Source organism: Toxotes jaculatrix, chromosome 15 (assembly GCF_017976425.1).
Source record: "Toxotes jaculatrix isolate fToxJac2 chromosome 15, fToxJac2.pri, whole genome shotgun sequence".
In the NCBI taxonomy this organism is placed as follows: Eukaryota; Metazoa; Chordata; class Actinopteri; family Toxotidae; genus Toxotes; species Toxotes jaculatrix.
The window spans coordinates 22,134,604-22,161,878 of NC_054408.1; the positions used below are offsets into that span (position 1 = coordinate 22,134,604).

At 40.2% G+C, this 27,275-nt stretch overlaps 3 protein-coding genes across 10 annotated transcripts in view; 2 read left to right on the plus strand and 1 right to left on the minus strand.

The window, feature by feature from the left end:
• The first annotated feature begins 123 nt into the window (after positions 1–123).
• Positions 124–3,159, plus strand: osgepl1 (O-sialoglycoprotein endopeptidase-like 1). The gene is made up of 7 exons (XM_041057815.1): positions 124–526; positions 612–999; positions 1,088–1,292; positions 1,949–2,097; positions 2,567–2,697; positions 2,791–2,862; positions 2,975–3,159. The coding sequence occupies exons 1-7, from the start codon at positions 315–317 to the stop codon at positions 3,057–3,059; spliced, it is 1,242 nt and encodes a 413-aa protein (XP_040913749.1). The 5' UTR covers positions 124–314; the 3' UTR covers positions 3,060–3,159.
• A 268-nt stretch (positions 3,160–3,427) lies between these two features.
• Positions 3,428–7,909, minus strand: fkbp7 (FKBP prolyl isomerase 7). The gene is made up of 4 exons (XM_041057824.1): positions 7,658–7,909; positions 7,116–7,267; positions 5,603–5,730; positions 3,428–4,743 (listed from the first exon to the last, which is right to left on the minus strand). Exons 1-4 carry the CDS (start codon positions 7,879–7,881, stop codon positions 4,582–4,584), a joined length of 666 nt encoding a protein of 221 aa, XP_040913758.1. The 5' UTR covers positions 7,882–7,909; the 3' UTR covers positions 3,428–4,581.
• Positions 7,910–8,665: 756 nt separating this feature from the next.
• Positions 8,666–27,275, plus strand: part of glsb (glutaminase b) — a 32,554-nt gene continuing 13,944 nt past the window's right edge. For 6 of the 8 annotated variants that reach the window (XR_005895408.1, XR_005895407.1, XM_041057806.1 and 3 more), the window contains exons 1-11: positions 8,666–9,058; positions 15,044–15,140; positions 15,371–15,492; positions 16,588–16,717; positions 17,832–17,911; positions 18,517–18,680; positions 20,234–20,292; positions 24,049–24,081; positions 24,801–24,859; positions 25,501–25,567; positions 26,665–26,715. Coding sequence is in view for 6 of the 8 variants with exons in the window: in XM_041057806.1 (XP_040913740.1) it covers positions 8,751–9,058; positions 15,044–15,140; positions 15,371–15,492; positions 16,588–16,717; positions 17,832–17,911; positions 18,517–18,680; positions 20,234–20,292; positions 24,049–24,081; positions 24,801–24,859; positions 25,501–25,567; positions 26,665–26,715 (1,170 nt within the window). In the remaining 2 variants the exon portion in view is untranslated. Of the gene's footprint in view, positions 9,059–15,043; positions 15,141–15,370; positions 15,493–16,587; positions 16,718–17,831; positions 17,912–18,516; positions 18,681–20,233; positions 20,293–20,407; positions 23,020–24,048; positions 24,082–24,800; positions 24,860–25,500; positions 25,568–26,664; positions 26,716–27,275 lie in introns of those variants that run through there. The other 2 variants (XM_041057811.1, XM_041057810.1) reach the window with 2 other exon arrangements.

Here is a 27,275-nt window from a genome sequence, read left to right on the forward strand (position 1 = left end):
ACTAATGTTAAGTTGTTGCTCCATATTTTCAGCGACCTTTAGCTAGCTATCTGAGCTAGTTATCTAACGTCCCAAACTTGCTGGTGCACGGAAGCATTTACATGTGACGCTGCCAGACGGCTATGGAGCAGGAAAGGGCATCTGTATGGTTTTTGTTACGGGTTTGTTGCACTGAAACCTTGTGAGATGCTGTTGGAATATATTAGCCTTTTTTATTTAATTCTATCTTGTTAGTTTAAAATTCAATGGGAGCTGAGGTGATGTCACCCTGAGTTACTCGTTTATTTTAACCTAAGGTGGCAAACATAAGTTTCATGATCATGTTCCCTTCAAAAGGTAAAATCCTGCAGAGGCTGCTACAGCATAGACACACATTTTGGTGCTCTCCTCCATTTGGAAAAGCCGCCTGCTCCAGGCTGGTTCTGGGTATTGAGACAAGCTGCGATGACACTGGAGCTGCTGTTTTGGACGACAAAGGTGCAATACTGGGAGAGTCTCTGCATTCACAGAAAGAAATACATCTGAGGTGGGTGTCAGAGCTGTATTCACTGATCAAGATTACTATTTAGGGATTTGTTTTGACATACGTGCTTCCCTCTCAAATACTATAGGTCTGGTGGCATCATCCCCACAGTGGCACAACACCTCCACAGAGAAAACATAGAGCGCGTGGTCCAGGAGGCTTTGGAGAGAAGTGGCGTGGATCCAAGGCAGCTCACGGCTGTGGCCACCACAGTGAAGCCAGGCTTGGCCCTGAGCTTGGGTGTTGGTCTTGAGTTCAGTAAGAGGTTTGTTAGGCAGCACAACAAGCCGTTCATCCCCATCCACCACATGGAAGCCCACGCCCTGACCGTGAGGATGCTTCACCCTGTCGCCTTCCCCTTCCTGGTCCTGCTCATTTCTGGTGGTCACTCACTTCTCGCTGTGGCTCGAGGAGTCGACGACTTTCTGCTTCTGGGTCACTCTCTGGATGAAGCTCCAGGGGACACACTGGATAAAGTAACACCTTCAAACTAACATTCAGCTTTCATGATGCTCAACTTGTGAACATGAACACAACAAATGTTGGTTTTGTTTGGATTCACAGGTGGGAAGACGTTTGTCCCTCAGAAAACACCCGCAGTGCTCCACGCTGAGTGGAGGACAAGCTATAGAGCTTCTGGCAAAGGATGGTGACAGGACGAGGTTCCCTTTCAGGACACCTATGGGGCAAAATTTTGACTGTTGCTTTTCTTTCGCTGGACTACGGAATCAAATTACAATGACAATAATGAAAACAGAGGCAGAAGAAGGTATGGGGTCTCCTGAATGATCACCCTAGTCCATGGAGAGAAACTCAATAGATCTTTTTCACAGAAAACATTTTGACTCATCACTCACAGTTAATAACTTTAATTGCTGCATTGCTGAAATTGTAAATATTAGTAAAAATCTGTGTTTTTGTAACAAGTCAAAATGCCTGAAGTGGAAAAAGTTTATGAATCTAAGAAACAAAAAAAAGTACAAAGATGAACAAAATAGAAACTGAAAAGTGTGCTGGCAGTCATTTGTACACCAGAAACATTTTACAAACCGTTACATACATTAAAAGACACCGCCGGGTTAGCTCAGTTGGTAGAGCTTGAGACTCAATCTCTCAGGCGTTTGAGCCCCACTCTGGGCGGCACTGCCTCCCATGGGCCCACCACCCGTGGGAGGTGCCGTAGGACTGGTGTATTGTGACTGGGCAGCAGTCTCCCATGTGACCTGGGCCTGGACCCAGATAAGCGGCAGATGATGACATGACATTAAAAGACACACATTTCAAGTTCTTGGTAATGTTATTTCAGTAAAGTTCTACTTAGCTTGTTTTGTTACTAGTTTCCTCAGTATTGTTAACACTAACCACTGGTTTGTGGGAGAGATTCTACAGTAAAACCTGTGTAACTTTTCTTTCCTCCCTCTGCAGGTATAGAACAGGGGACACTGCTGTCATGTGTGAATGACATTGCAGCTGCCACACAGCACAGTGTAGCGTCTCATCTTGCTAAGCGCACACATCGTGCCATCTTGTTCTGTAAGGCAAATGGCCTGCTGCCGTCAAGCAGTCCCACCTTGGTGAGTACCTTACTTTGTATTTAATTAATGGATATAATATATTGGATATTGTTTCAAAGCAGTAACAGGACTGACTGCCATCATCAGGGGGTACTTGGTGATGAACAATGTAATAGTAACTTTAATTTTAACCTCCTATAAACTTCCTTAATTAGAAGGTTGAGGAAAGATCTTATCATACTATTCTTACTTTAACATTCTGTCTGTATAAGGGTACTGAAACACCCGAAATATGATTCTAGGTTGCTCGTAATTTAATGGCAGGTGATGTTCTATATTTATCTTATTGTAAACAACAAAGCTAAATACTGAATGATCCTCGATCGATGCACAATTTCCTCTTGCTTCAATAAATAAACTGTTACAACAATAAGAAAATTATTGAACAAAACCAATAAAATCAAAGAACATTGTGCCTGTTCATTGAGATTTGAAGCTGTCATCAGTCATTTTTTTTTTTTTTTTGTAGGTGGTGTCTGGAGGAGTTGCCAGCAACCAGTATATCCGGAAGGCCTTGGCTATTATCACTGAGACGACAGGACTACACCTGCTCTGTCCTCCAGCCAAATTCTGCACTGACAATGGAGTGATGATTGCATGGTGTGTGTATTGTCTGAATCAGGATTTATTTTCTGATTTAATGTGGAATTCTGGCTCATTTGTTTTTGTCTTTTGTTTGTTTGTTTTAACCAGGAATGGTGTTGAACGCCTGAGAGAAGGAAAAGGGATACTACCTCCAAATGTAGATGTCTACTATGAGCCAAAGTAAGTCACTGAACAGGGATTTCATATAAAATGTCAGTGAAAAGTCAAGTGAGACACCTAACCAGACTATAATAGACCAATTTACCAACACTGGCTCTCATAAATGTTCCAGGGCACCGCTGGGTGTTGATATGACAGCAGAGGTGAAGACAGCAGCGATCAGGTTGCCGTCAGTCAAAATCAAGATCTCCAACTGACTGACTGTTGCTTTTTTCACTCCTGAATTTTCCATGTTCAAAGTATATACTGTGTATATATTATACATGTATAAAGTACATTACATATTTATTAATAAATGTGATTTCATACATTTCATTTTTTAAAATGTCAGTCAGTGAGTTTGGATGAGTCGATCATTTTATCGACAGAACTACTGTCTAAGTGTTCTGCGTCTATTTAAGTGTCGCCTTCACGCAGGGGGCAGACAGGAGTCCATCCCATAAACCTCTGCTCATTTAGGCATGTTTTCGTCTTATTGGCTGTGCATTCCCCTCTAGTGGTGAGTTTGTGTTGGTGCACTTCAACTCACAGTGGAGGGAAATTGCAATAATAACTGACACAATGATGACAAAATACATTTATTAATGGTCATACATAAAAGAAACACTGACATATGAATGTGTATGTCATGTGTGAGAGTTAGCCATCTAGTCAGTGTCAATGTGATCAGAAAAACACTGAGCATTACAAAACATTTGTCCTCATTTTCACCTAAGCTGAAAGTAAAATGCAAATGCAAAATTTCCCCTTTTTCTTTTTTCCACTCCTAGTTTTCCACAGATAGGGTTGATTATTGTTACTAAATACAACAATGGCTCTCTCCAATACAATGATAAACATGATTTTGACCACAAAATAATGTACACAAAACTTGTAAACATTTTTGACAAACCACAACACGTATGCATGTGCATTTTATGACTGATTCTATTCAAACCACAGCCACATTTCATTTCTTTTGCATGTTGGACATTCTCTCTGAGAAGATTGCAGTCACCTCTCTCTGTGGGCTGGTGCACTGCTGCAGATTAGAGGGCAGAAAATTCACAGGGAGGTGGGAAAGTTAGAGCCGTTTGTTTTTGTGTTGTTTCAGTTCTCACATGACAGTCACGTTACAGTTTCCAAGCCACTGATCCCACAACATTGTCCAATCTTGTGGTTTGTTCATTGTGCTGCAAGTTCACCAAATGACCAGATTGAAGACAAGAATAAAACGTTTCATATACTACAATTTAGTGGTGTTTGCAGAAAAGAAAGAGTTTTCACAGGTGATGCACAGTTTAAATATTTGGTATCTGCTGGTTTGGAAAGTTGTATTGGCGACTCAAAGTAGTTTAACACAGTTACGCCCTGTCTGCTCTTCAAAGGAAAAATCCACCCTGATTCTCTTCACTTAGAAAAAAAAATGTATGTGTATTATTTGGCAGAAGCTTTTATTCAACATACCGATGAAATACAACCTAAGCCACAGTAGATCAAGGAGAATTTTCATGTCATTATCCATGATAACTGGTCTGACAGTCTTTTCACAGAAGAGGGATTAACCATAGATGCAGGGGTAGGAAGTAGGCATGCTGAAGTGGGTAAACCAAAAAAAAAAAAAAAGTCCCAGAATCTACTGCAGAACATCTGAGGGTGGATTTTTCCTTCATCTGTTCATGGTTGATTGTCTAATATATAAAACTAAAAGAAAATGACCAGGATCAACTGTTTCTGACACTAGAGCTCATCATGCTCATAAATATTATACTCATTTGCACTGATCAGTCCGTCTCTGTCGCGGTCACTCTTGTGGAATATATCAGTTATGATCTTCTCATAGAAAGAGTCATCACGTGGCTTCCCTCCTTTTTCATAACTCAGTTTCAAATGTTCTTTTACCTGAAAATAAAGGAACACTTCATTAGTCACATGTAGAGAATAAAAACTGTACTGCACATTCCTCTTACATAACAAGCTCCTGTTGTGCTCTTCTAGCCACATATCGCATTGGTGATAAATAATACTTTGATTTTGATAGCAGGCTGTTCACTTATTTAGCACCTGCTGGATGTGCTATCAACAATCCAGATAAAATCATGACTATTAAGTTTTAATAACATTGTTTACATTTTGGTTATCAAAATTGCTGCAGGTAAATTAATTCATGGTTAAGAGATTTATAGCCTGACAACTTTCTTTTATAATCAGCGAATGTTTATGATGTGAGATAATGAGAACGTAAACAAGAGTGGCCTTTATTTTTTATGAGGCCAGAAGGGTTAGGTTACTTTGGGTTGGATTTATTCATTCTTTTTTAAGTCATTCTTTATTTAGAAGATAGTTCAGAACATTTCACCAACTACAGTAAAATGTCATGTAGTTACAGAGAGCATTAGAAGTCTAAAACAAACAGCATGCTCTTCATTATCCTTTTTTTAAACGATATGCCTCCTATAGAATTTCCAATAACAGTTTAACATTCGGAAAGAGGGATTTATAGTAACACCCACCAGTTAACTTTATACAGTAAGTCTCATTTGTTTAGTCTGTACATTTATAGAATGTAAAACATGTAGCTTTAAGGGGATTTACATGCTGTGAATACTTCTTAGTTAAGCAAACAGCCTCCTGGCTTGTACTGATGTGCTCAGCTCTCCCTTGAGAAAAACAAAAATAAGTGTAACAAAAAAAGCCTCTTTCACTTTTTTTCTGTCTGAGCCTCTTCTGTTATCATTAACTGCATCTAAATAATAGTTACCTCAGACTTAGTGAGAATTTTGTTTTTATCAAGGTCCATCTGTCTGAAAGCTTCTACACTGCGCGGCCCCCTGGACACTGAGTAGACCTCCACCTCAAAGACCACCGTAGCATTGGGCGGCACTGGATCTGTTTCAATTGGAGGAAAAAGAATAGAACAAGACTTTAAAACACTGCATGCAGTTATAATGCTGTAATCATGATTCAAAATTACTACATTACTAATTACCACTGACATTTTATCATACTCATACTTTATGAAGTTGATTTGATTACATTTCAGGAAGAATGGGAGTTGCATTTCAAAGGACACATTTTTTAATCTTGGAGGCTCAGATATTTTCAGACTTTGCGGTGAACTGAACGGCTACTAACCACATAAATAGAAAAAAAAACCCATTTGATTCAAGAGCAAAATTCTATAAAATACAAAGCTCTGGAAATGATCTGCTATGCTGGCAAGAAGAAAGAATATTCTAACTAGAACAACAAGCAAAAGGTTGTTTGTTTTTAAAGTGAGAAAGAGAGAAAAACTCAGAACACCACCCTGGATTTGTTTCACTGTATATAAACTGGTGAATGGGCAACAAAAGCATTCACCCTCAGCAAAACCATTTCCCCCATAGACAAAGAGTGAAATCAAAGTCAAGTGATCAAACCTGAAATGCAGAATACCAGGCCAGGCAATGCAGCCATCAGATCATAACATAGGGCGTTTATGAACATCAACATGAAGCAGTTTGTAGGAATTAGTGGTTCAAGGTAAAACACCAGTTAGCTGTTAGTTTTCTGAAAGTGCACCAGTGCATGCAAGAAAGACTGGAAGGCAGAGACCTTTAAAACCTCTGTGCATGCTTACAGTACATGCCGCGGGCGGGTGACTAGCAAACACTGCGAGGGGTGTGATGCCCTTTCAATTAAAGAGCTGTGAAAAGAAAACAAGACAGCATGACGGCATCTCTTCTACCACAAAAACAGAATTGCATAACACAGTTGGTAATCAGTTTAAAAGACTGTTTAGGAAGGATTTCTCATTATAATTTTTATATCATTATTTATATTTACTCATTAATCACAACATACCATTGAGTTGCGTTGCGGGTTGCATTATGGGAAATGTAGGATACTGTGGTTTAGTAGCTTAACATATCTCTGTCTCTAATGCATCAATTTTGACCATTCTTCGTTAAAATCTGTCTCTTGCAAGTCCTCCAACTGGATGGAAGTGCAATACTAAAATGTATTGCAATGTATTTAATGCCATTTTAATGCCAATTCTCCGGTTTGGCAGTGATGTGTAAAGTTAAAGACTTCAAGCTGAGAATGGTGGCAGCCAGATGACCTGATATGTGAAGCTGTATGAATGGGTCAGCCCTAATATAGAGTATATTGGAGTGATAGTTCATGAAAACCTTAAAATCACTTAATCTAATGAGAGGCAAAATGCTATTTTTGCAATTATCCAGTGGGGAATACACTGCAAACAAAAACCACTGTCCGCTACAATTACTTACCTTTTCCTTTTTCTCCAAACGCCAGGGCAGGTGGAACAGTTATTTTTCGTTTCTCTCCGGTACACATGCCCATCATGCCGACATCCAGGCCCTTGATGACTTGTCCAACACCCAGCACAAACCACTGAGGGTGCCCATGTTTGTCTGATCGACTGCAACAGAAATAATACAAAAAACCACAACATCCTGTCACTAAGCCCTGGAACCAGGTGAGAGCTGTTAAAACAGACCTAATAGCTGGATTGGCTACAAAGTCCCTACCCATTTCATAATAAACTTAATGTATGTGACACTGAAACAAAGGGCTTTACCATTTTAAAACACACACAAAGAAGATCTTAGCATACTGCATGCGATGTTCCATCACACACTCCAGACAACAGGAGTATTATTATTATTATTATTATTATTATTACAGCTTAATAATAATAATAATAAAAATACAAGGGTCAAATGTGCATGTAGACGTTCAAAACATCAAACTGGTTTGTAAAGAGGATATATATCAACTTCAGTTAAGTTTTCTTTCTCAAACCACCAACCTGCAGTAGAACTGGGAACCATCTTTGGCGAGGTACCCATCGTAGTGAACGTTCATCAGATCGCCTTTTTTACTCGTTTGAGTGCACTCCTCGGGCTTAAACAAAACTTCAATCTTGACCTCTCCGTCCAGCTCATCCGTTGTGGCCCAGACAGACCGTAAGAGGAGCTGTGAAGATAGAAAGAAGCACAGTGTGCAGCTCACTACTTTCCACATCTTGTGCATTCGTGGCAACTTCTGAAAGTGACGTTTGGACACACCGGAGGACGTGGAGAGCTGCTGCAGAGCCTCTCTGTCTTTGCTGTCCTGAGTCGAGTCTGTCAGGCATTTCTGCTTCCTGGTGTTTACAAATACCGCCATCATCCATTATGACTAACCCAAGCAATGGTCCTGGTTCCCCCTTTACTCCTCCTTTAACCAGAGAACCTTGGTGAGGGGGCGAGCATTAACTGTGCCTGACAGACTAAACTTAGGGCATCGATCTTCGGTCACTCCAATAATATTCCCAGCAACTATTTAGACGATACTTTACTTGGAATAGAGGTAGAAGTAGAAAACCTGTCAAAATGTGAAAAGCATACATGTAAGTGCTGTAAAACTAAAAGCGTCAAATCTTCTACATCATAATTATTGTGATTATTATGTAAGATTGGACGCATTAAATTAATAATTACATTTTAAATGATATTTTGAAAAATAGTAAAAGGAGAATAAGTAGGATCTGATTAAACCATGGCAGCCATCATTTCGTAACTGAAAATATTTTCTAAAAGCACTGTTGTGAATACGCCACATGTTTATCGACGGAACGTAGAAACATCCTACTGTTTAAAAAAATGATAACAGAAAGTGATAGACACGAATATACTCCAATGGCGAACGTAAGAGCCTCGTTTATTATCTTTGTACGCCGACCTCTTCTCATTTCCACCAATAAGAGCGGCAGGGGCGTGAACGCGCGCCTCTATTTATTGGACACCGGCGAGCGTGAGTCATAGCCTCGCAGACAGTCAACGTGGTTGCAGCAGTTTGTCCTTTACAGCTCTATTCTTGCTACCGGACGACTTTCTCTCTAACTGCCTGACAGGATTGAGATGTTACATTTCAGGTTTTCGTCAGTGCTGAAGGAGTTGTTTGAAGCCACCCTCAAGCGTCCCTTGCCCGGCTGTAGACAGAAGACCTGGTTACCGACCCACCACTGCCGCTTCGGCGCCGCCTCCGTTGATGCCAGATCTGTGTCGACTCAACTGAAGGTCCTCCATGCCGCTGCGCACCGCCCGGCGCTCCGCACCGCGCCTTGCGCCACCCCGTTCCGCTCGTACTGCGCCAAAACTGAAGGTGCCGTGGAGCTGGACGAACAGATGAAGAAGGATGGCGGCATCACTGAGGCAGCCAACGACAAGTAGGTGTCTGGTGCTTTCTTGGGGAATAAACTGTCAGTTCATGACATGATGGTAGGGCTGGCGTTTATGGCGAGTCATGACGCATTCAGGCGCAAGCGGATGTAACGTTTTTCGCTTACGGATCGCCATTTGCGCCAATAACGTCTTAGATATTCTTCTTTCCATGTTCGCTAACCGGCTACAGTATTGTAATATAGCTGGTTAATTAGCTTTACGTCTTCTCCTAACAAGACACGCACATGTTGCTTATAGACTAAATAAGCAAACCCAACACACTTGCATGTAATATATAAGAATGTTGCTAGCTAACTGTAATGGCCTAATAACTGTAGCTACCAAACCATGTGGGACTTGTTCATACCGGAGGGCGCAGCCTCCGATGGCTTTGTGCCAAGTAGCGACATAAATACAAGTCCTTTAACATGCTGACGGCAATTTAACCAAAGTTGCTAAGGATCTTAGTTGGCCTGAGGTAACGTTAGGTTAGCTATCTGCCGCGTTGGAGAGAACACGCAGTACAGTGAAACAGCTATGGGCCTGTTGTCGGGTCAGGGATGAACTGGAGAGTAAAACATCAAAGTTCAAGTCCAAGAAGCTAGCAGGTCAAAATAAAAAAAACTTTCAAGAAATTCAAACAAAAGCTGTGACCTCAAAACGAAGGATATTTGATTTTTCTCACTTTGTAGGTTATATGAATAATTACTGCCTGGCTGGAGTGAAGTCTGAGGGAAATGACTGGCTTCTAGTGGTTTCTACTGTGACCTTCCGCTCTCAGTGAAGTGGCTGCAGGTCGCAGCTGCAGGGCTGCTGACAGTATCTGCTTTCTGTCCCATACAGCAGAACAGTAGCCTGATAGAAAGTGGAAAACAAAAATATACAGTCTTAGCTGGTATATGGCTTCAGCTGGTTCACTTGACAGTATTAAAAATAAAATATGGTGGTAAAAGTGTAACGTTTACATTCATGAAGCTAATCCACAGTAGTTTTCATGTGGTTTTCCTATTAAACTGCATACAAATCATTTGTGCGTGTTTTCCTCTTATCATTCCGACATTTGTAGTTTTTATGTCATGAAACCAACCTTGATATGTAAGTGAAGTATAAAGTTTTTCTGTTCAGTTGTGATGCTGTGCCGTCTCCATCCCATGACTTTACTGTAATGTTTGTGTCTGTGTTGATTTTGAAGTCGGTTAAACTCTTCATTTTGATTTTTTTTTTTTGGCAGAACTTTAGATTCAGTTCTGTTCTGTTGGCATTTTCACATTGTCCCATTGTTTCAGTATTCTTTTGACTTGCATGAAATTACTGGTGGTTTTGGAAAATACTGATCTCATTCACCAGTGTTGGATTTTAATGCTCCATATCAGCCAATTCACATTTCAGGTTGAATTCCTTGGCTTTCTGTGCAGTGACTGTGGTCCATGTGTTTCCTTTTGAAGCAAGTTTTTATGATCTCAGCACTGCCAAAATTACTGGGATATTTCCTGACCGAGAAATGAGGCAACGCAAGGACAGGGCGGTGTCATCACTAAGATATGGACCAGGAGGGTTGGATTTGCTCTGCTTATGTGAAAGCAGACTCTGAAATAAAGCATTTACATTGACAGAGCCCTCTCTGGGTCAGTAGCTTTCCACCCGCAAATAACTCTTTTCCACTGAAGGAACTTAACCAAACGTGAAATACTGTGTAGTTTTTGTCCCACTGTTCTTCCCATGCTTTGGGGGCAAATACCTAGAACTTAATTTAGAGACTTCTCTGGAGGTCATATCAAGGGGGGCCACTGTGTTACAGGTTAAGTTTTTAGCAGTAGAAAACGCTATAGGCAGGAATGCTGCTTCTGTCTGATCCTGCTTTGTAGCTGATAACGCATCTCAGAGCCCCTGGGTCATTGCAACACAAACATCTTTGCTTTCAGCTTGAAAACAGGTTTTTACTTAAAGGGATAAACAAAGCAAGTGTATTTGCCAGGGCCTGGTTTGCAAAGGGAATATTTGTTCACATGTTCAGATGCTCAGAATGACACCGTCCCTGGAAACTTACTGTCCTCAATACTTGGGATCAGTCCTGTGATTCATATGGGTCAGATGAAGTGTATACATGTGATGGGACTGTTGTGTCTATCAGATTACTGGTGATGATTCATGCAATAAACCACAGAAGGAAATGTGTTCATGGACTCACATCTCATTCTGTGCAGTGAGAAAAGGTCATTCTCTGAAAGAAGCAGAAAAGTGAAATCTCTGTTCTGATTCCCTTATTTTGAAATTGCACAAAATGTTTACTTTTTTTTTTTTTTTTAACACTGTGGGGTTCAAATATCAAGATGCAGACTGAGCTGTAAGCTAGGAGTGAATTAAATTGGAAAGGCTAAATCACTGGAGCCATTGCCCAGTTTAACTGACAGTAAACAACAGTGCTAGATTGCTATTACCTTAAGGCCTCATAGACAGGTTGTACAGTCAGAGCTCCCTTGGCTCACGGCCATATACCCCGAGCAATCTGTGGGATCAGCTATAGCTGTAATGGGTGGAGGTGGGTAGGATTAAGATATTAAAACTGACAAATGACTGGTGTGTTGCACATTACAGAAACGGAAAGTGAAACACACACTTGGTGTTAAGCTCTAACACACTGCTTACTGAACCTAAGCCTGGTGTTAAGCCACTGATGTGACCTTGCTAAGGATATACCCACACTGTCAGGCCAGAGAACTGAAAATTACAGCCAGCTTTTAGCAGTCCACTGCTCAGACCTCGAGTCCATGCTGTCTCTCTTATGGTAATCTTAGCATTTCTGGGGCCTCAAAGCACCTATAGTGTATACTGTTATCTATGTTTCTGTGTATCCCAAAAAGAGTTTAAGCACCATTTTACTGAAAAAAGCCAGATATGAGAGGTGCAGAAGACATGGACTTGTATGTGAACAAATACATAGTGATAGCTAGACCACTGGCATGTGAAGTGAGCAATAAATACACAGTTCTGTATGAATAATAAAATAACAGCAGTTAATACTGTGCTGTGTTCTCACAGAATAGTAAATCCTCTAGAGCAAAAAGATTTTTTTTTTAAACAAAGCCGGGCCTTTAACTTGTGTCCAGGAAACTCCCAAAGTGTTGTGCTTATACCAGTGAGCTGTCGCCCAAAGCCAAATGGACCGAGCCATTTGCCTGTGAAGAGGAAGCGGTTTTTTAAACCTACAAACGCAGAGAAGGAAGGTGTTTTTAGACAGTATTCACACCTGATCTGCTGCAGTTTAAACACACACTGGTTCATTTGCTCATTTCGTTCAATTCATGTTGGCTGGTGATAACTGAGAATATCAAACAAACCAACCACATGATTATGCGATATGGATATGTGTCACGTTAAATTCATCCATCTGCCCTATCATGTCACAGGAAGATCTCCGTCAGTATTTGTGACAGAGCATAGGTCCCTGAGACTGTCCAGAAAATCAGTCACTGGAGTTGAATGAGTTCCACAAAAGGACTAGAACTAAAAGGCAACAGTGACTCAGTGTGTTTTGGCCTAAAAGGAGATATTTGGTGTTCAGCCTTTATTTGAGGTGCCACCTTTTAATTGCCCAAATGCTTCCAGATTTGTCCTCATAGTTTCTGCAGTGGCTGCACAAAGTGTGTTCACTCTAGAAACACTCTTCCCCGGCTAAAGAGAGTGTGGTGGTTAATGAGCTTCTTGCACCCATTCATAATTTCCCAGTCTCACTTGCCACAGGAAACATTCTATTGAGTGTGATTGCACAGGTTGATAAGATTTTGTCTGTTATGATGGATACCTTTTTAAAAATTTCCATCAGTTCACTGGTCCTTAATTTAACATACTTGTAAACGTGACAATGCAAGGTGTATCATCTTCGCACATCATGCATTTGCACACCTACACACCAGTTTGCTGGTCGCTTTGTGACTGTGTGATTCACCTGTTGACTCTGCAGTGTGGAAGTGCAGTTTTAGTGACAGATGCCTGGTCGATAATGGTCTCTTTAAATTAGGCATGCCTGACAAACAGCATTTTAGGCAATCTGGGTTTGTCCGCTCATGCTCGGGCACGGTTACCTTGGTTGTATGTGGAGTGTTTACTCTGCGGGGAACAGAAGATGTGCAAAAAAAAAAAAAAAAAAAAAAAAAAAAGAGGAGGTGAAGGCAGGGAGGAGGTGCTGACTGAATCCTGGAATTTCAAATGCCGATGTGGCCACTGCGCAGCACATCTACTGTCTCTGTGAGTTAGATCAGCAGCATTAAATCAGTGCGATGTGAGGCTTCAGTTTGATAGGGTATCTGATGGAACTTTGATTTACCATTAAATAATATTACTTCTTTAATGAAATACAGGATGTTGGGGTGGGACATTCCTATTAGCATGGGATCCATCTGGGGGGTGTAAACTGGAGGGTTTCTGCTTGTTATAGAAAGAAAAGGGCTTTCCGGAGGCTGGGATTGTGAAGAACATTTTCCTGGCTTTGTTAAACTCAATAGTGCAATATGAGGTTATTTCTTAAGATGCACTGTTTTCCACAAAGTTTTTCCACAACCGCTGCTTGTTCTTTTCACGAGATCATTAAACCGTGGGAATGTGCAAACCCTACATGCCCTGAAAACCAAAATTTGAATACTCGTCTGTACTGCGCTGAGTTTGCTGCACTGCACATCATGGCGCTGTGTCATGGCCAGTGTGTGAATGGGCCGTGATGTTGGCTTTATTAAGCCAAGAGCCGCAGAGGGCTGGGCAGGGTAAAGACAGGAGAATTCCTGGAATTTAGGCCTGGTCTAACGCTGCTTCAGACACGACCGCCAAACGTGGGAGTCGACATGTAGTATGGATGCGTTGTGTTTACACAATAAAAATATTGGAGATACAAGACCAGTCAGCATGCACCGACCTGCACAATCACCTGCATTCACTGATAGTGCAACTTTAATCTGCATTGAAATAATTTTCAATATGAATTGGTGTCATCTGTGTAATGCTGGATCCTATTCCTATGCTTTTATTTTAGCCCTCGGCTTTGTGTTGGCTGTTTGAACGGCTTTTCCCAATACACGAATAAAAAGCAACAGTTTGCGATAATTATGCCTACACTGATGGTGTGAGTCCAGTGAACAAAGAGAGTTTCGGCACTTTGGGTTAAAGGAAAGGTTGCTATGCCTCCGTTGCTGTGACATTTCTCAGGTGTACACACCTTTAAAGTGTAGCTGTTTTGTTCATGCTGGAGATAAGCATGAACTGATGCTCCTCTCTCCATGGACATTGTTCTAAACATTGTTCTGTAGTGTTCAGCAAAATATTCTAATATTCTGTGCAGAATATTACTGTAAATGATGATGATGTAGCCATTTTTTTTTAAATTACTCATTGTGCAGTTGCATCCCAGAGGAAGATAAAAATAACTACAACTATTTACTATAATCAGTGCTGTATAACTCCGATCAGGATCAGGGCCTCTCTAATGGCAACAATAATTTATCCAGTGTTTCTACCAGTTCAGCTTCAGCTCCATCACTATCTCCTGATGTTGGACTTTAAAACATAATGGTACCCAGCAGTGAGAACTGCAAACAGGAAGCTTTAAGTAATAGTCTGTTTACACACAGTGAAGGCTTCAATTGGTTGATCACACACTTGTGTGGCTAATGTTCATACTTGGATTGCATATTTCCAGTGTGTGTCACTGAAACCCCTCTCTAATGTGATAAGACTATCAGCAGCTACAGATAAGCTCTGTGTTTATACTGGCAAGACAGTAAAGGGCACTCATACGTATTGATCATTACAACAACTGTTTTCCTGCTTCTACACTTTGTTTCTAAAGAAAAATAAAGCAAGAATTTCAATAATAAAAGAAAACTAGTTTGTATTAAATGTGTTTCTTAATGTAAGCAAAGTAATTTTAGCAGAAGTTACTTTCACATTACTGTAAGTGCTGTGCCTTAAATATCTTTCTGTCTACCACTTCTCTAACCTAGAAGAAGAACTGCAGGCATTCTCCCCAGTCTGGAGGATTTGCTCTTCTACACAGTCGCAGAAGGTCAAGAGAAGATTCCTGCTCATAAATTTCTCACAGTAAGTCTTTCAAATTCAGTTCAGCAGTAATTTCACTGTATTAATAAGTATTTTAACACCCATCTTAATAGTCACATTCTGCTGAGCCACACAAGCATGAAATGACACCAAGTTTCAATTTGATTTTCATGTACAGCACATAGTTTCTTTTCAGAGTTGTTCCTAAATACCCCTTAAGCTGATTTATATTGATATACAGTTATTGTTATTCTTTTATTCGGTTATGTTAGGCACTTAAGGCCACAGGCCTTCGCACTGGAGATCCCCGGCTGAAGGAATGCATGGAAACCCTCAAAGAAACTCTAAAGAACACATCAGATGGCGTAACGCTGGACAGGCACCTCTTCAAGAGGTAAGGCATGTCATTACTTGTCTTGTTTGGGTGTTTTATCTCCATCACGTACACCTACCTGCATCATGGCACTTTGTTTATCACATTTCCCAAGCACATGTTCTCACTTGAGCTTAAAGTATATTATGCAGTTTGATGACCATATTTTTTTAATGAGCAAATTCAAACATGCTTCAATGTATAAATTTGCATAAAAAGAAAAAAAAAATATCCATCAAACAGCATTTTGGGCAGCAGTTGTGTTTTTGTGTGACCTCTGCCTTTTCAGTATGAGAGACTCTGTGTATGAGATCCTTCCATTCCTCAGTGCAGTCAGAGTTAAATCAATAGATGTGATGTAAGTTGTACCAGACATCAGAATTATCAGTGGCTTGTTATGGCATTGTAGTATTCCTCTCATTCCTAAGATTACATTAAAAATAATTACCCTCCTAAAATATAGAAATTAATTTGACAGACGAGGAGGATTGGAAACATTGATTTATGTTAAGCTGCCTCATGCTCAAAGAAAACTTAGTGGTAATTGTAGTCAATGGGACTCCCCCACCTTCCTTCCTTTCTTCAAAACACAAGTAGAAGTCAATAGATTTTTGTCCACAGGAAGCGGAGCTCTAACTATTTATTTTCACTTCCTCTAATGTGTTTTGGTACCACTTTTAAAAGAATGTTGTTAAGGCTTAAAGAGACGTCTGTTTTGGTGATTATGGAGGCTGGTTTCTATGACTGATGCTGATGTCCATGTTCAAGTTTACTTTTTTTAATCAAATTAAAAAAGTTTTGTCTCTGTTAAACTAAAATCTGAGCATTGACTTGCTCCTTAAAGCCTTTAATAATGTAACAGACACCGTGTCCATGGTTCCCTGTAGTGCGGTGGTGTGAAAGTTATTATTCATCTCTATATAGATCCGTGCTGGATCACGTAGGTGAATAAAGCAGATGATCCGTATGTTATGATGAAGCTGCTTCATCAGCCATCTCTATTAACATCCACAGAAGTTTGTCAGACTTCAGGGTTACAAACTTGGTTGGCAAACTTTTCCCTTAACTGCATGCTGTCACAATATTTTAGCATGGTGTTTGTGGTTTGTTCATCAGGTGTGTCCAGAGCAACATTGTCCTGCTCACTCAGGCCTTCCGCAAGAAGTTCGTCATCCCAGACTTCCAGTCCTTCACCTCCCATATTGATGAGCTGTATGAGAATGCCAAAAATCTCTCTGGAGGACAGGTGTGTCCTTAGATCCATGACTCTTTTTTTTTTTTTTTTTCCTCCCAGTGCATCCTATTTATTGTTTAGCCCATACAGATTCATTACCATCAGTCGGATCCAACAGTCTGGTTTGACTACTGATCCAGAATGGAAGCCATCAGCACTCTGATCTGTTTGAAAACCACCAGTCTGGAAGGAAAAATCCAGCCTGAAACATTAAATATGGGTGCAGGATCAACTTTGTGTGGCGAGTCATGTCATTTAAGACGCTAGCTACAAAAATGTTTAGCCATTCAAAAAGACAGAGCAGCAAAACTGTGAAAAGAGAGAATTCATGACTATGATTCCCAGAATATATGGACCTCCTACAGTGAAACTCCTGCTCTCAGCTGAAAAGCATTTAGCAACTCCATGTGTACTGGAGGCAGTGCATGGTAGTTTACACCCCTCTGAGGCCAAGAGAAGGGTTTGTAGTTACAAAAGAATAGACCCTTTTCACAGCAGACAGGTTGACTTGTGAAATCAAGACATGCACAGATGTGATTAAAAACATTAATGATGGCTGCTGTTCAGTGAGTTGAGCCAGTTCCAGGATACTGGTGCTGTAGATTCACTGACACAGCTTACTGTGGGACATTAGATGGAATAGAGACATATTTCATGTTAATATTTCCACCTGTGCTTTCCCCGCTTTGAGAGGTCACAATGTCTTGCCATGAAAAGTGAGTATTAGCAAATAAGTAAACTGAACATTTGTGTGTACATGATTGGCATCCACACTAGTGATTGGGTTGTTGTATTGTTAGAGGAACACAATTGAATATCTTCCATCATTGCACCGGCCAGTTAGCAAACAACTAAAAAAAATACTTTGTATTGGCTTTCCACAGGCGAAAGACACAGAGTAAACAAAACACTTTATTTCCTGCAGTAGCTCCTTCTGATATGAGTATCTGAGGGCACGTTTTTCCTTCCTGATCCTCAGATGAGGCTTTGACCTCTGTCAGCCTTGTTATTGTGTACTGTATTGGCATTAGCTTTCCATTGAAAAATGAACCTCAGCAGACGTCAGCGGTGTAAGGTGAGCCACTGCTGCGTGGACACTCTGTCAACTGCCTTACCTCTCTTTCAGGTCGCAGACTACATTCCTCAGCTTGCCAAATTCAGCCCTGATCTGTGGGCCGTCTCTCTGTGCACGGTTGACGGACAGAGGTGAGACATTCACGGGCAGGACCAAATATTAGAGATACTGTGATTTATTTATTTATTTATGTATTGTTTCTCAGTTAGTGTTAGTGTCTGCTGGTTAAATAGTTACCAAATGGACTCTCTCTGTGAAGCTTACAATCTTACAACACGTGTTGATTCAACTCTATGGTTTAGTTGATTGCAGGACATTGTTTATACACATAATGTACAAGTGTTGGGTATTTCCCAGTGAAGACAAAACTAGTACAAGGAGACACTTATCCAGAGTGTAGTGTAATGATGTCAACAGGTATTTGGATCAGCCTGTTCTCTGATAGGTCGCTGTAAAGTTCCACAGGTGTGTAGTTTTGTTATGTTTGTGTAACAGAGGAAGTCATAAAGATAACAGTGGTACTGAACAGATTGTATAGTTCTGTTATCGATGCTCTTTCCCTGAATACTCTTCCAGTATTCTGTGGATTAGCAATGATAATCTTCTTAGTAAGTGTTTTTTTTCATATGTTCTCCATTTTGAACTCTGTTCTAGGTTCTCAGTATGAATGTGTTGTTTCGAATCACTGACTCTGCAGCTGCTTTGCCTACTTAGATAACCTGTTGTCTTTTTGTAGACACACAGTAGGAGACACCAAGGTCCCTTTCTGTCTGCAGTCTTGTGTCAAGCCTCTGAAGTACGCTGTTGCTGTCCATGACCATGGCACAGAGTACGTGCACAGTTTCATTGGAAAGGAGCCCAGTGGCCTGCGCTTTAATAAGCTCTTCCTGAATGAAGATGGTGAGATGTCAGACTTCCTTTTTTTTTTCTTCCTCTTCTTCTTTCCTTCCTCCTTCTGAAGACCTAATCAGCCCATACACACTACTTTTCCTCCTCAAAATGTGTCACCTGATGATGTAAGTGTGGTGTCCTGTGTGGTTTCAGCACAGGGTTTTTGGCAACGTTTCGGAAGTTGGTGTTTCCTATTTTTGCAAAAAAACATTGTGAGTATTTAAATCAAAGTGAGTGGGACTCAAGTGTAGTGACATCATCTGTGTGTGCAAACAGGTAGTGACAGCCTACAATTTCACCTGACGATTTAATGCTTCAGTTAGATTTTAGTTGGCATCTGTTCTGTAAATAAGGGAGTGACTTTGTTAAACCTAAATCACAGAAAAAATGTGCATGGTTTATAAAAGAGGAATGTTTTGCGTGCTTCTTTTACAGTTTTTTTTTTTTTTAACCACATATGTATACTGCTACCGTTCGCTTCATTTCCCCATGGCCCCAATGACACTAGGTGAGACAGTCTGTCAGTAGCAACCCAGATAGTGACTCACCAGCACTCATCCACGGTCTGAGCCGTGACTGAGCTGCCAAGTGAATGAGTCAGATGCTGGCATTAGAAGTATTTGTGGATTTTTTTTTTTTTTTTCCCCACACAACATTGTGAAAATAAACATGGTTGGATTAAACTGAACATGCAAGTGTGTACCCATGCTCTTCAATCACTTGGATAATATCCCTGTATTTATGGGACACTTTGATATGAAGCAAAATCTCACAGTCAGAGTTGCTGTTGATTTGTCAGAGGAAAGCCACAATCCCCAGATTGGTAGTTGAACTGCAGCCATCTTGTCATCACATCCTGTGTGGGAGTTTTACCTTTGGCGTTGGCCAAGATAGTCCCGTGGCTGTCCTGTTGTGTAAGGCGATCACATACCAGTGAGGAAATGTAGGTGATGTAAGGGCTGCACTTTAACGCTTTTAGAAATCTGAGGGAGGAAGGCTTCCTCTCTCAGCGTAGAGATTGCCCAGTGTAGCTAAAACAAATGGGAAGAGGAAGTGAGCTCCTCTCTGGGTTAGCTCTGGAAATGGAGGGCAGCAGCTATCTCTTGGCTTAACTCTCCAGTAGGGGGTAGATCTATCAGAAGTCACATAACGTCAACAACTGACAACAGGAATACAAGATTTCACTATATCCTAAATTTTCACATTAAAAACATTTTCTTTTATGTGAAAATACATTTCTTTGTCTCCACAGTAGTTGATCATTTCTGACTCGGTGAACCCAGATAACCTTCCACCCCCTACTCCTACAGAAATTAGTTCTTTTTTGTTGAAACTCATTGTTCTCAGCAGGGTTTCTAATATAGCCACTGTTCTAAGTGTTTGTTCTTGATGTAGGTACAAAGCTTTTTATTATCTGTAATATCTACAGTCAATGTGTGCTCTACATGTATTTGATTATTGTTGTTTAATCTGTCTATAGACAGACTTTAAGAAAAAAAATGATTCAACGCTTACACTTCAATCCTCTACTGAGTGTTAACTGAGCTCTCGCTGTTTTGCAGATAAGCCCCACAACCCCATGGTGAATGCTGGCGCTATTGTTTGTACTTCACTGATAAAGGTAAAAGCAGTTGCACTTCTTTCTCCCCCTTCATGTGTGTGTTTTTTTTTAAGTGTCCAAGTCTGTGTTTCATTTCCACTGAATCCTTAGCTAGAAAATTCCTTGCATGGTGGGTATCACTGAGCTGTTTTATCAAGTAGATAAAATGAAGGTCAACATAAATACTGGCAGCAGATAAGACTTACTGAAGAGAGTAATTAACCTACTTTTGTTTGAACACAGTAAAACCCACTAAAGAAAACTCACAATAATGCTGATTATTTTCAGATTTAACACCCTGTCCAAACCATTGTCACAAACCTTTATAGTTATTATTTTGTGGTATTGTTACTGATTCAATAGACTATAGACTTCTGAGTGTGTCCAGTTATTTATGACTCTTGACTCAGCTTGAAGTATTTCTAGGTCACTACCTTTGTCCACTGCCATGTGTCTTGTTGTGGTGATTAAGACTTGTGCTAATCCATCCTGAAGGGTACTTAGCCGCCCCAGCACACACGCTGTTATGGTGCCAGCTGAAAATAACCTGGACAGAGAGAGCTAGTCAAATGCAGGTGCACACAGACCAGCTACAGCCTGTTCACCAAGACAGATAGGAAGTCAAATAATACCTCCACTGACACATCCTCTCCATCATGTCGCCAGAGTTTGGTATCATCCTGTTTGAACTTTTTTAGGTAACCCTATCTGAAGACAGAATGACAGTAGGGTTGGCTTCCCTAGTCTCAAAAATGGCCATCATCCAATGAAACTAGCTGCAGCTCACAGGCTCACTCAAAACAAAGAGAAGCCTGGCTTAAATGCCAGCTGTGATGATGCTTTTCGCTTTGGCAGGGATAGATTTTTAGGTCTTTACAGTCATGCACAGTCATGTGTGCCAGCTGCAAGACTATTGAAAATCTTTGCTTTTTAATATCTTGAAATAAGCTTTTTCTTGCTTTAGTAAATCATGAACATTTGACACATTATCTGTTTATTGCTACAAAATAGTCAAATTCAAGAGCCAGTATTTGACAGCAGCTTTTTCTGGAGGGGACTTTCATTATTACCCAGCTTTTGTCCCAAGCACCTAGATTTTGAACTAAACTGAACGACTAATGAATGTTGTATGAAACAATGTGCTATCAAAGCTTAGAGGTGTGCTTGTTAGATTTTTATTTGACTTGAGAGTAAGCTATCTAGTGAGAGCTACTCTTCAGAGTAAGTAAAGTGTAGATGACACTAAAATCATCCTTTGTGTGTGTATGAAGAAGCATGCTGAAGCATGGGGCCTGTGCGACTTTGGATCTCTGGTACTTAAAAGGAGTAGGCAACAGATTATCTCTGTTATGAGTCTCAGGGTTTGGGGCTTTGTTTTCAGTGTTAACAGGTTGTTGAAATCTCATTTTCTTTTATTCACCTGTGCTCCTTGTGCATTATCGCCTTGCAAACACAAGCATATTTTACTTACGTTCACTTTGCCCAGTATACTTGACCAGATTGTTTCTGTTGACAGAGAAATTATTCAGCCACATTGGCATCTATCTGCAAATTGTTGCCTTATGGATTGTACCATGATAAGCAGACCTTACTACAGTGACTACACACCAGAGTCTGCAGTGATAGCAGGGCACAAAGCCCATGGGTTGATGTTTGATTTAAATAAGTGGAGCAAGTAGTTGTACCATAAAACCCAACAAGTGCCCACCTGTGTAAACTGCTTTTATTGTGCATTTAAAACAAAGATGACAACTCAGTTGTCACAGTAAGTCAGTTTACTGTGGCTTTTATGGGCTTCTGAAGTCGGATACACAAAAGTACATTTTTAAACAAAAGTACTGGAAATTATCTTTCTCAGATTAATAAATAATCCATTGAAGGACCACTAACTGCGTGAAGACATTTTCCTTTTTTTCCCCTAATAGTTTCTCATGAAAATATGTATTGGTTTCAATGCACCAGGGCCCTGACAGGAAGAAGCTAACTGCATCATGTGTCAAAAGGCCATTCCCACCTCTGCAGGCATTCAGACACAGTTGATTTGTTTGATCTTCTCAACTCTCTCTCATGCTTAAGTATTTTTACTAAAATGTGGAACTGCTCCTTAAACATTGTTGGCAGTGGTGTGAGCAGATCTATACTGGGCGAAGGTGAAGCACTTTATCTTTTAAATCATCTGTTTCAGGAAATCTACTCACTCTATTTTCAAATACCACACAGTGCAGCGAGGTCCTCCTGCCTTTATAATAGCTGTACTCCTGTGTTTGCAGCAGTCAAGGAAAACAGGTTGGGCCTGACATTTTTCCTATTGATTTATGATGCAGACTGTACAAATTGCAGCATGTGGAGAATTGTCTGTACAGGTTATTCTCCCATCACACAGAAAACCTTTGGCACCGTCTGCTAAGCTGCATAAATAACACCTAGAAATGAATCAAAGACCAGAGAAGATCACCTCACATTTGTTGAGACGATCATGTGTGTCCGTGTCCACATCCGCTCACCATTGTCATCAGTGTCTCAATGTGATGTTTTTGTTTTTCTTAACTGAAGCACAAATGTCAAGCTATTGGTCAGGTTGCCCAGTTAGCTTTGACCGTCGGTGGGGAAACTACGGGATGGTTGCCCCAAACTGTTGTTACATGGTGCTTGAAGGCTACATGTTGTTGCTGTTTTTGTATGTTGCATATTTTCCAGACTTAGGAACTGTGGGAAATAATGACTGCTGCTGCAGGTCAAATGACGTTGGTAATTTTTTCTTCCTTTTCCATATCTATCTCCTCGCACTCTCCCAACCCCCTGACCCCCCCCCCCTTTCTCCTCCAATCAGCTCTGTAGGAACCCCATTTAGTGACTCTTTAACACCTCCATCAGTGTCACTTATTTTTTTTTCCTCTGCACAGTAAAGTGTAGAACTTGAAATGTATGTCAATAACACATGGAATTTAAATGTAAAGCTAAAAACCATCCAAAACATAAATAGTTCAGTATTTTTGAATTCATGTCAAGTGCTATAGCACTTTAAATGTGCATGTGTGTCCATTTCTTTTCTCTTCTGCTGTGTTTTCTTTGTGGGAATAGGCAGCATCATCTAGCTTGTGACTTGATAAATGCACACTGAGTTTACAAGCTGTGAATTTTATTCTCAGGAAGACTATTCCTCCCTCTTTTCCCTCCCTCCCCATTGTTTTGGCCGACAGGCTCTTTGCACAGTTGACTCGTGTTGACATAAAGTAGATGCGCTTTCTCAGACACATACAACATGCACACCTGCATTATGGTAACCCATAATATAAACTTTCCTGCATATACCCACATTTTCTGTGCTGTCATACTTTATGTAGAAACACACACCTTTAGGGCTGTTACAGATTTTTTTTAAAATGGTGTATTTTAGTTTTCAGTCTTAGTAGTAATACTGAAACCATTTGGAATTCGTGAGACGGCATAGTGAGATGTGATCGGTGAGACATGTTTTTAATTTAACTGGCTAAACTGGTAATGCACATGTCTACTAAATCTCCCTTTAATTTCAAAAGACCTCCCTCTTTGTAACCTATTTGCAAACCAATCTTATTAATGTTTTGTACTTGTATAATTCTTGGCAAAGCTCATGTGATTTTTTTTTTTGTAATAAAATCTATTCACATCTAATTCTGTAGTTTTAATTTGTCAGCAGTATTATCATTTTAGTGTAATCTTTATGATGCTTGTCCTCTGTAACATCTCTTGCTCAATGAAAAGAGCTAACTCCATGTTCTTTTGTTCTGTCCGCAGCAAGGTGCAGGCAATGCAGAAAAATTTGACTATGTAAGTATAAAAAGTCAGACCCAGGTCAAACAGTACGTGGAGTTCACTTTTTCCTTGTGAAAGGAAAGTAAAAGTGACTACTGCTACGCACAAATTATGTTCTTGTACTGACTATAGTCCTGTTTTGTCTTCATACTTTTTCCCTTTTTGAGGGTCTAAGCACATTAGCTGTGTCCCAGATTATACACAAATTGTAAACAAGTTTTTATTACGTTCACACTAGAAGAGTAGCTAAACAATGTATACGCAAAACCAGTGGTGAGCTGTTAGGACATGCAACATGAAAAATAAACATCAGCTGGAGTGATAGTGAAGTGGGAGTGATATATCTCTTCACATCCTCACAGCGGTAGGTTATTGTCCGTGGAAGCTAGGTGGCATGTGCACATGTGCAGTTGTTGATGAGTCACTAGCTATAGCTTTAGCCATAGCTATAGCTAGTTTTTGAATGGGGAAACGCTGAATAAAGTTCTTACATTTCATGTGTAACAGTAGAATTGTGTAGTAGAACTGTGATATTTGGTGTGAAGTACATACTCGTTTCAGTTGGTACTGTATGTAGCTAGGAACTTGGGCGCAGCTATTGTGAATTTAGAAATGTTATGTGGGCAGCTTTTGACGTCACACAGGCCATTAACCATTCATAGACTTTAACCACATACCATGAACCTCTGTTGATCATGTGGTTACTCTTAACTTTTCTTCTGCCTTCCCTCCAGGTTATGAACTTTCTGAAAAAGATGGCAGGAAATGAGTATGTGGGTTTCAGCAATGCCACGTAAGTCCCTCCAAATCATGAGTTCTGTTTTCAGAGTTTCCAGATTCCTCCTTTCGCTCAGCAGAGAAGAGCAGAAAACTGTCTGCACTGCTCTCGGTGGTTTGAAACTTAGAAACATGTTGTAGGTCTGCTCGCACCCCATCGGTCAGATCACAGCTCCTGTTTTTTAATTGGCCTTTAATTAATGCTCTTCATAAGAATAATGTGTGTGGTATGGTGATACATTGCTGGTCAAAAAAGGAAAAATGAGTAGCTGTGGCAGGTTGAAGTAATTGGTAAACTTTCACAGCTTATCTTGCGTTTGCACAGTGGTAAGAAAGCCACACAGCAAGAGTTATTTTCTCTGTTGGTTTGTGTTTGACATATTAAGGCTGAGGTTAATATGGCTGGCACCTGTGATGTAAAGGTCACTTGCATGTGCGTTATTCATAGTGACGCCACATGCTAACAATGTTTCTGGAAAAAGACCAAGTGCCGGGGCTCATGTTGCAACTTCATCACATGATCGCATGCGTGGTTGTACTGTACACATGAGGGGTGGGCTGGTGGAATTCCAACACACAAGTGCAAACACACACACACACACACAATGCAGGCATTTCCTTCCTCTGTGTAATGGGAGTCTCCTCTTTGTGTGACAGTTTCCAGTCGGAGCGTGAGTCAGGAGACAGGAACTTTGCCATCGGCTATTACCTGAAGGAAAAAAAGGTTTGTCCTTGGATGTGTCAGTACTTCATTGCTGTCTTTTATTGACTTTTGCCATCTCTCCGTTTCTCTACCCTGAAAAGCCAGAGAGCAAAACAAAATGAAAGTGAAAAATAAGCCATTACATATGATTACCCAAATATAGCAGTGAGTAAACCAAGAAAACAGAAGATAAAGGAAAAAAAACTATAGCATTATCTAAATTGGTAAATTAGCAAAGATCAAAGTTACAGGTCCAGAAAAAGCTGCCACATCAAACAAGTGCAATAAATGGAGATGGTTCTGCTGATACATATTTGTGTTAGTGTTAAAGATGGATTTCCAAACATTCTGTCATTTTGGACTCTACGAGGGTACGAGGGTAGCTGGTTACCGTTGGCATCAGTCACATGAGTCAAGATCTTACACAGAGCATTTTAGACTGATGTACAATTTTGAACTGGACTGCTGCATGCCTTTTGCCAAAGCTCCTCTGAAATGTGCTCATTTAAATCTTCCTCCCATTTAGTTTAAAATTTTCAGTGTTGTCAAATTGTATGTGTTTAGCAGCTCATAGATGATACTGATATTTTGTGTCTTGTTTACATTAAGTGTTGGGGAAGACGTCAGAGTTGCAGGCAACAGTCCTGAGCTGTAGATAGCTTTAAAAATGTGCTCTAGGAATATTACGTTTTTGCACCAGCTGCTCAAAAGAACCAAAATTGTGATCAGTCTGATTGTACAGTGAGGTGATTCCAGGTTTCAACCATATGCTAAAACCCTGATCCAATCTCAAAGTTGCTGCTGTTTAACTTTTTGTTGAGCACTATTTCTGTTTCAGAGTTTGCAGGAGAAGTAAAATATTGCCAGAGGGCAATTTGTCCTTTAAAAGGAAAAAATGCATTTTTTGTGCTCCTCACGCCATTGTAATTCACCTTTAGTTTGCATTTACATTCAGTGGAATAAGCTGGATTCTAATAAACTTTTAATAAGCTTACTTAACAGTAAAATATGGTTGTCTCTTCCTTATCTAGAGATACAGCAGCAGGGGAATGTAGCTGATAAATGTTCATATGTTCATAAATGTGCTCTGTGTTTTAAACTGTTGTGTTTCTTTGCAGTGTTTCCCAGAGGGGACAGACATGACATCTGTACTGGACTTTTACTTTCAAGTGAGTATAGCCATGATTATTATTATTATTTTTTATTTATTTATTTATTTATTTTTTTTTTTAATGGCAGAATATTGTTTTCTTGCTTTGTTGCTGTTCATTATTGATTTTATTCGAGTGAGGGAGATAAAATCATGTCTCAGTAAGGAGCCTCCAGAGGAGCTTTAATGCTTGTCATTGATTCTCTCTGAAGCTCTACAGGACAAGTGAAAGTGACGAAGTGTGACAGATAATAATAGGGAAGAAAAATAAACCTCAACAAGAAACAGAGATTGGAGAATAACATAAATGTACCCACCCACCGCAATGTATTCAACTGTCATCACTGCAAAATTGATAGCAGTATGTTAAATTAAAAGCATATATTTTTGCTTCAAAAACATATGTATATGTATGTTTTTAAAAATTGTAGTGAACGCCCTTCTTCTAAAAACAAAATATTCCCTCATTTGGTGTATTTTGGTGAATCTGTCATAATGTGTGTGTTCAGATGGATTTAGATCTGGTGACTGTGGAGCCATGGCATATGATTCACATAGTTTTCACCAAACCATTCCCTG

What these genes read in the sequence shown, in the direction of transcription:
- fkbp7 (XM_041057824.1), bottom strand. Translation starts at nt 7,881, where the DNA reads ATGCACAAGATGTGGAAAGTAGTGAGCTGCACACTGTGCTTCTTTCTA. An exon ending in GGTTCCCAGTTCTACTGCAG is followed by an intron (nt 7,268 to 7,657) that starts GTTGGTGGTTTG and finishes TTTCTGTTGCAG; the next exon opens with TCGATCAGACAAACATGGGC. An exon ending in AAATTCTCACTAAGTCTGAG is followed by an intron (nt 4,744 to 5,602) that starts GTAACTATTATT and finishes CTTTATTTTCAG; the next exon opens with GTAAAAGAACATTTGAAACT.
- osgepl1 (XM_041057815.1), top strand. Translation starts at nt 315, where the DNA reads ATGATCATGTTCCCTTCAAAAGGTAAAATCCTGCAGAGGCTGCTACAG. An exon ending in CAGGGGACACACTGGATAAA is followed by an intron (nt 1,000 to 1,087) that starts GTAACACCTTCA and finishes TTGGATTCACAG; the next exon opens with GTGGGAAGACGTTTGTCCCT. An exon ending in GAAAACAGAGGCAGAAGAAG is followed by an intron (nt 1,293 to 1,948) that starts GTATGGGGTCTC and finishes CTCCCTCTGCAG; the next exon opens with GTATAGAACAGGGGACACTG.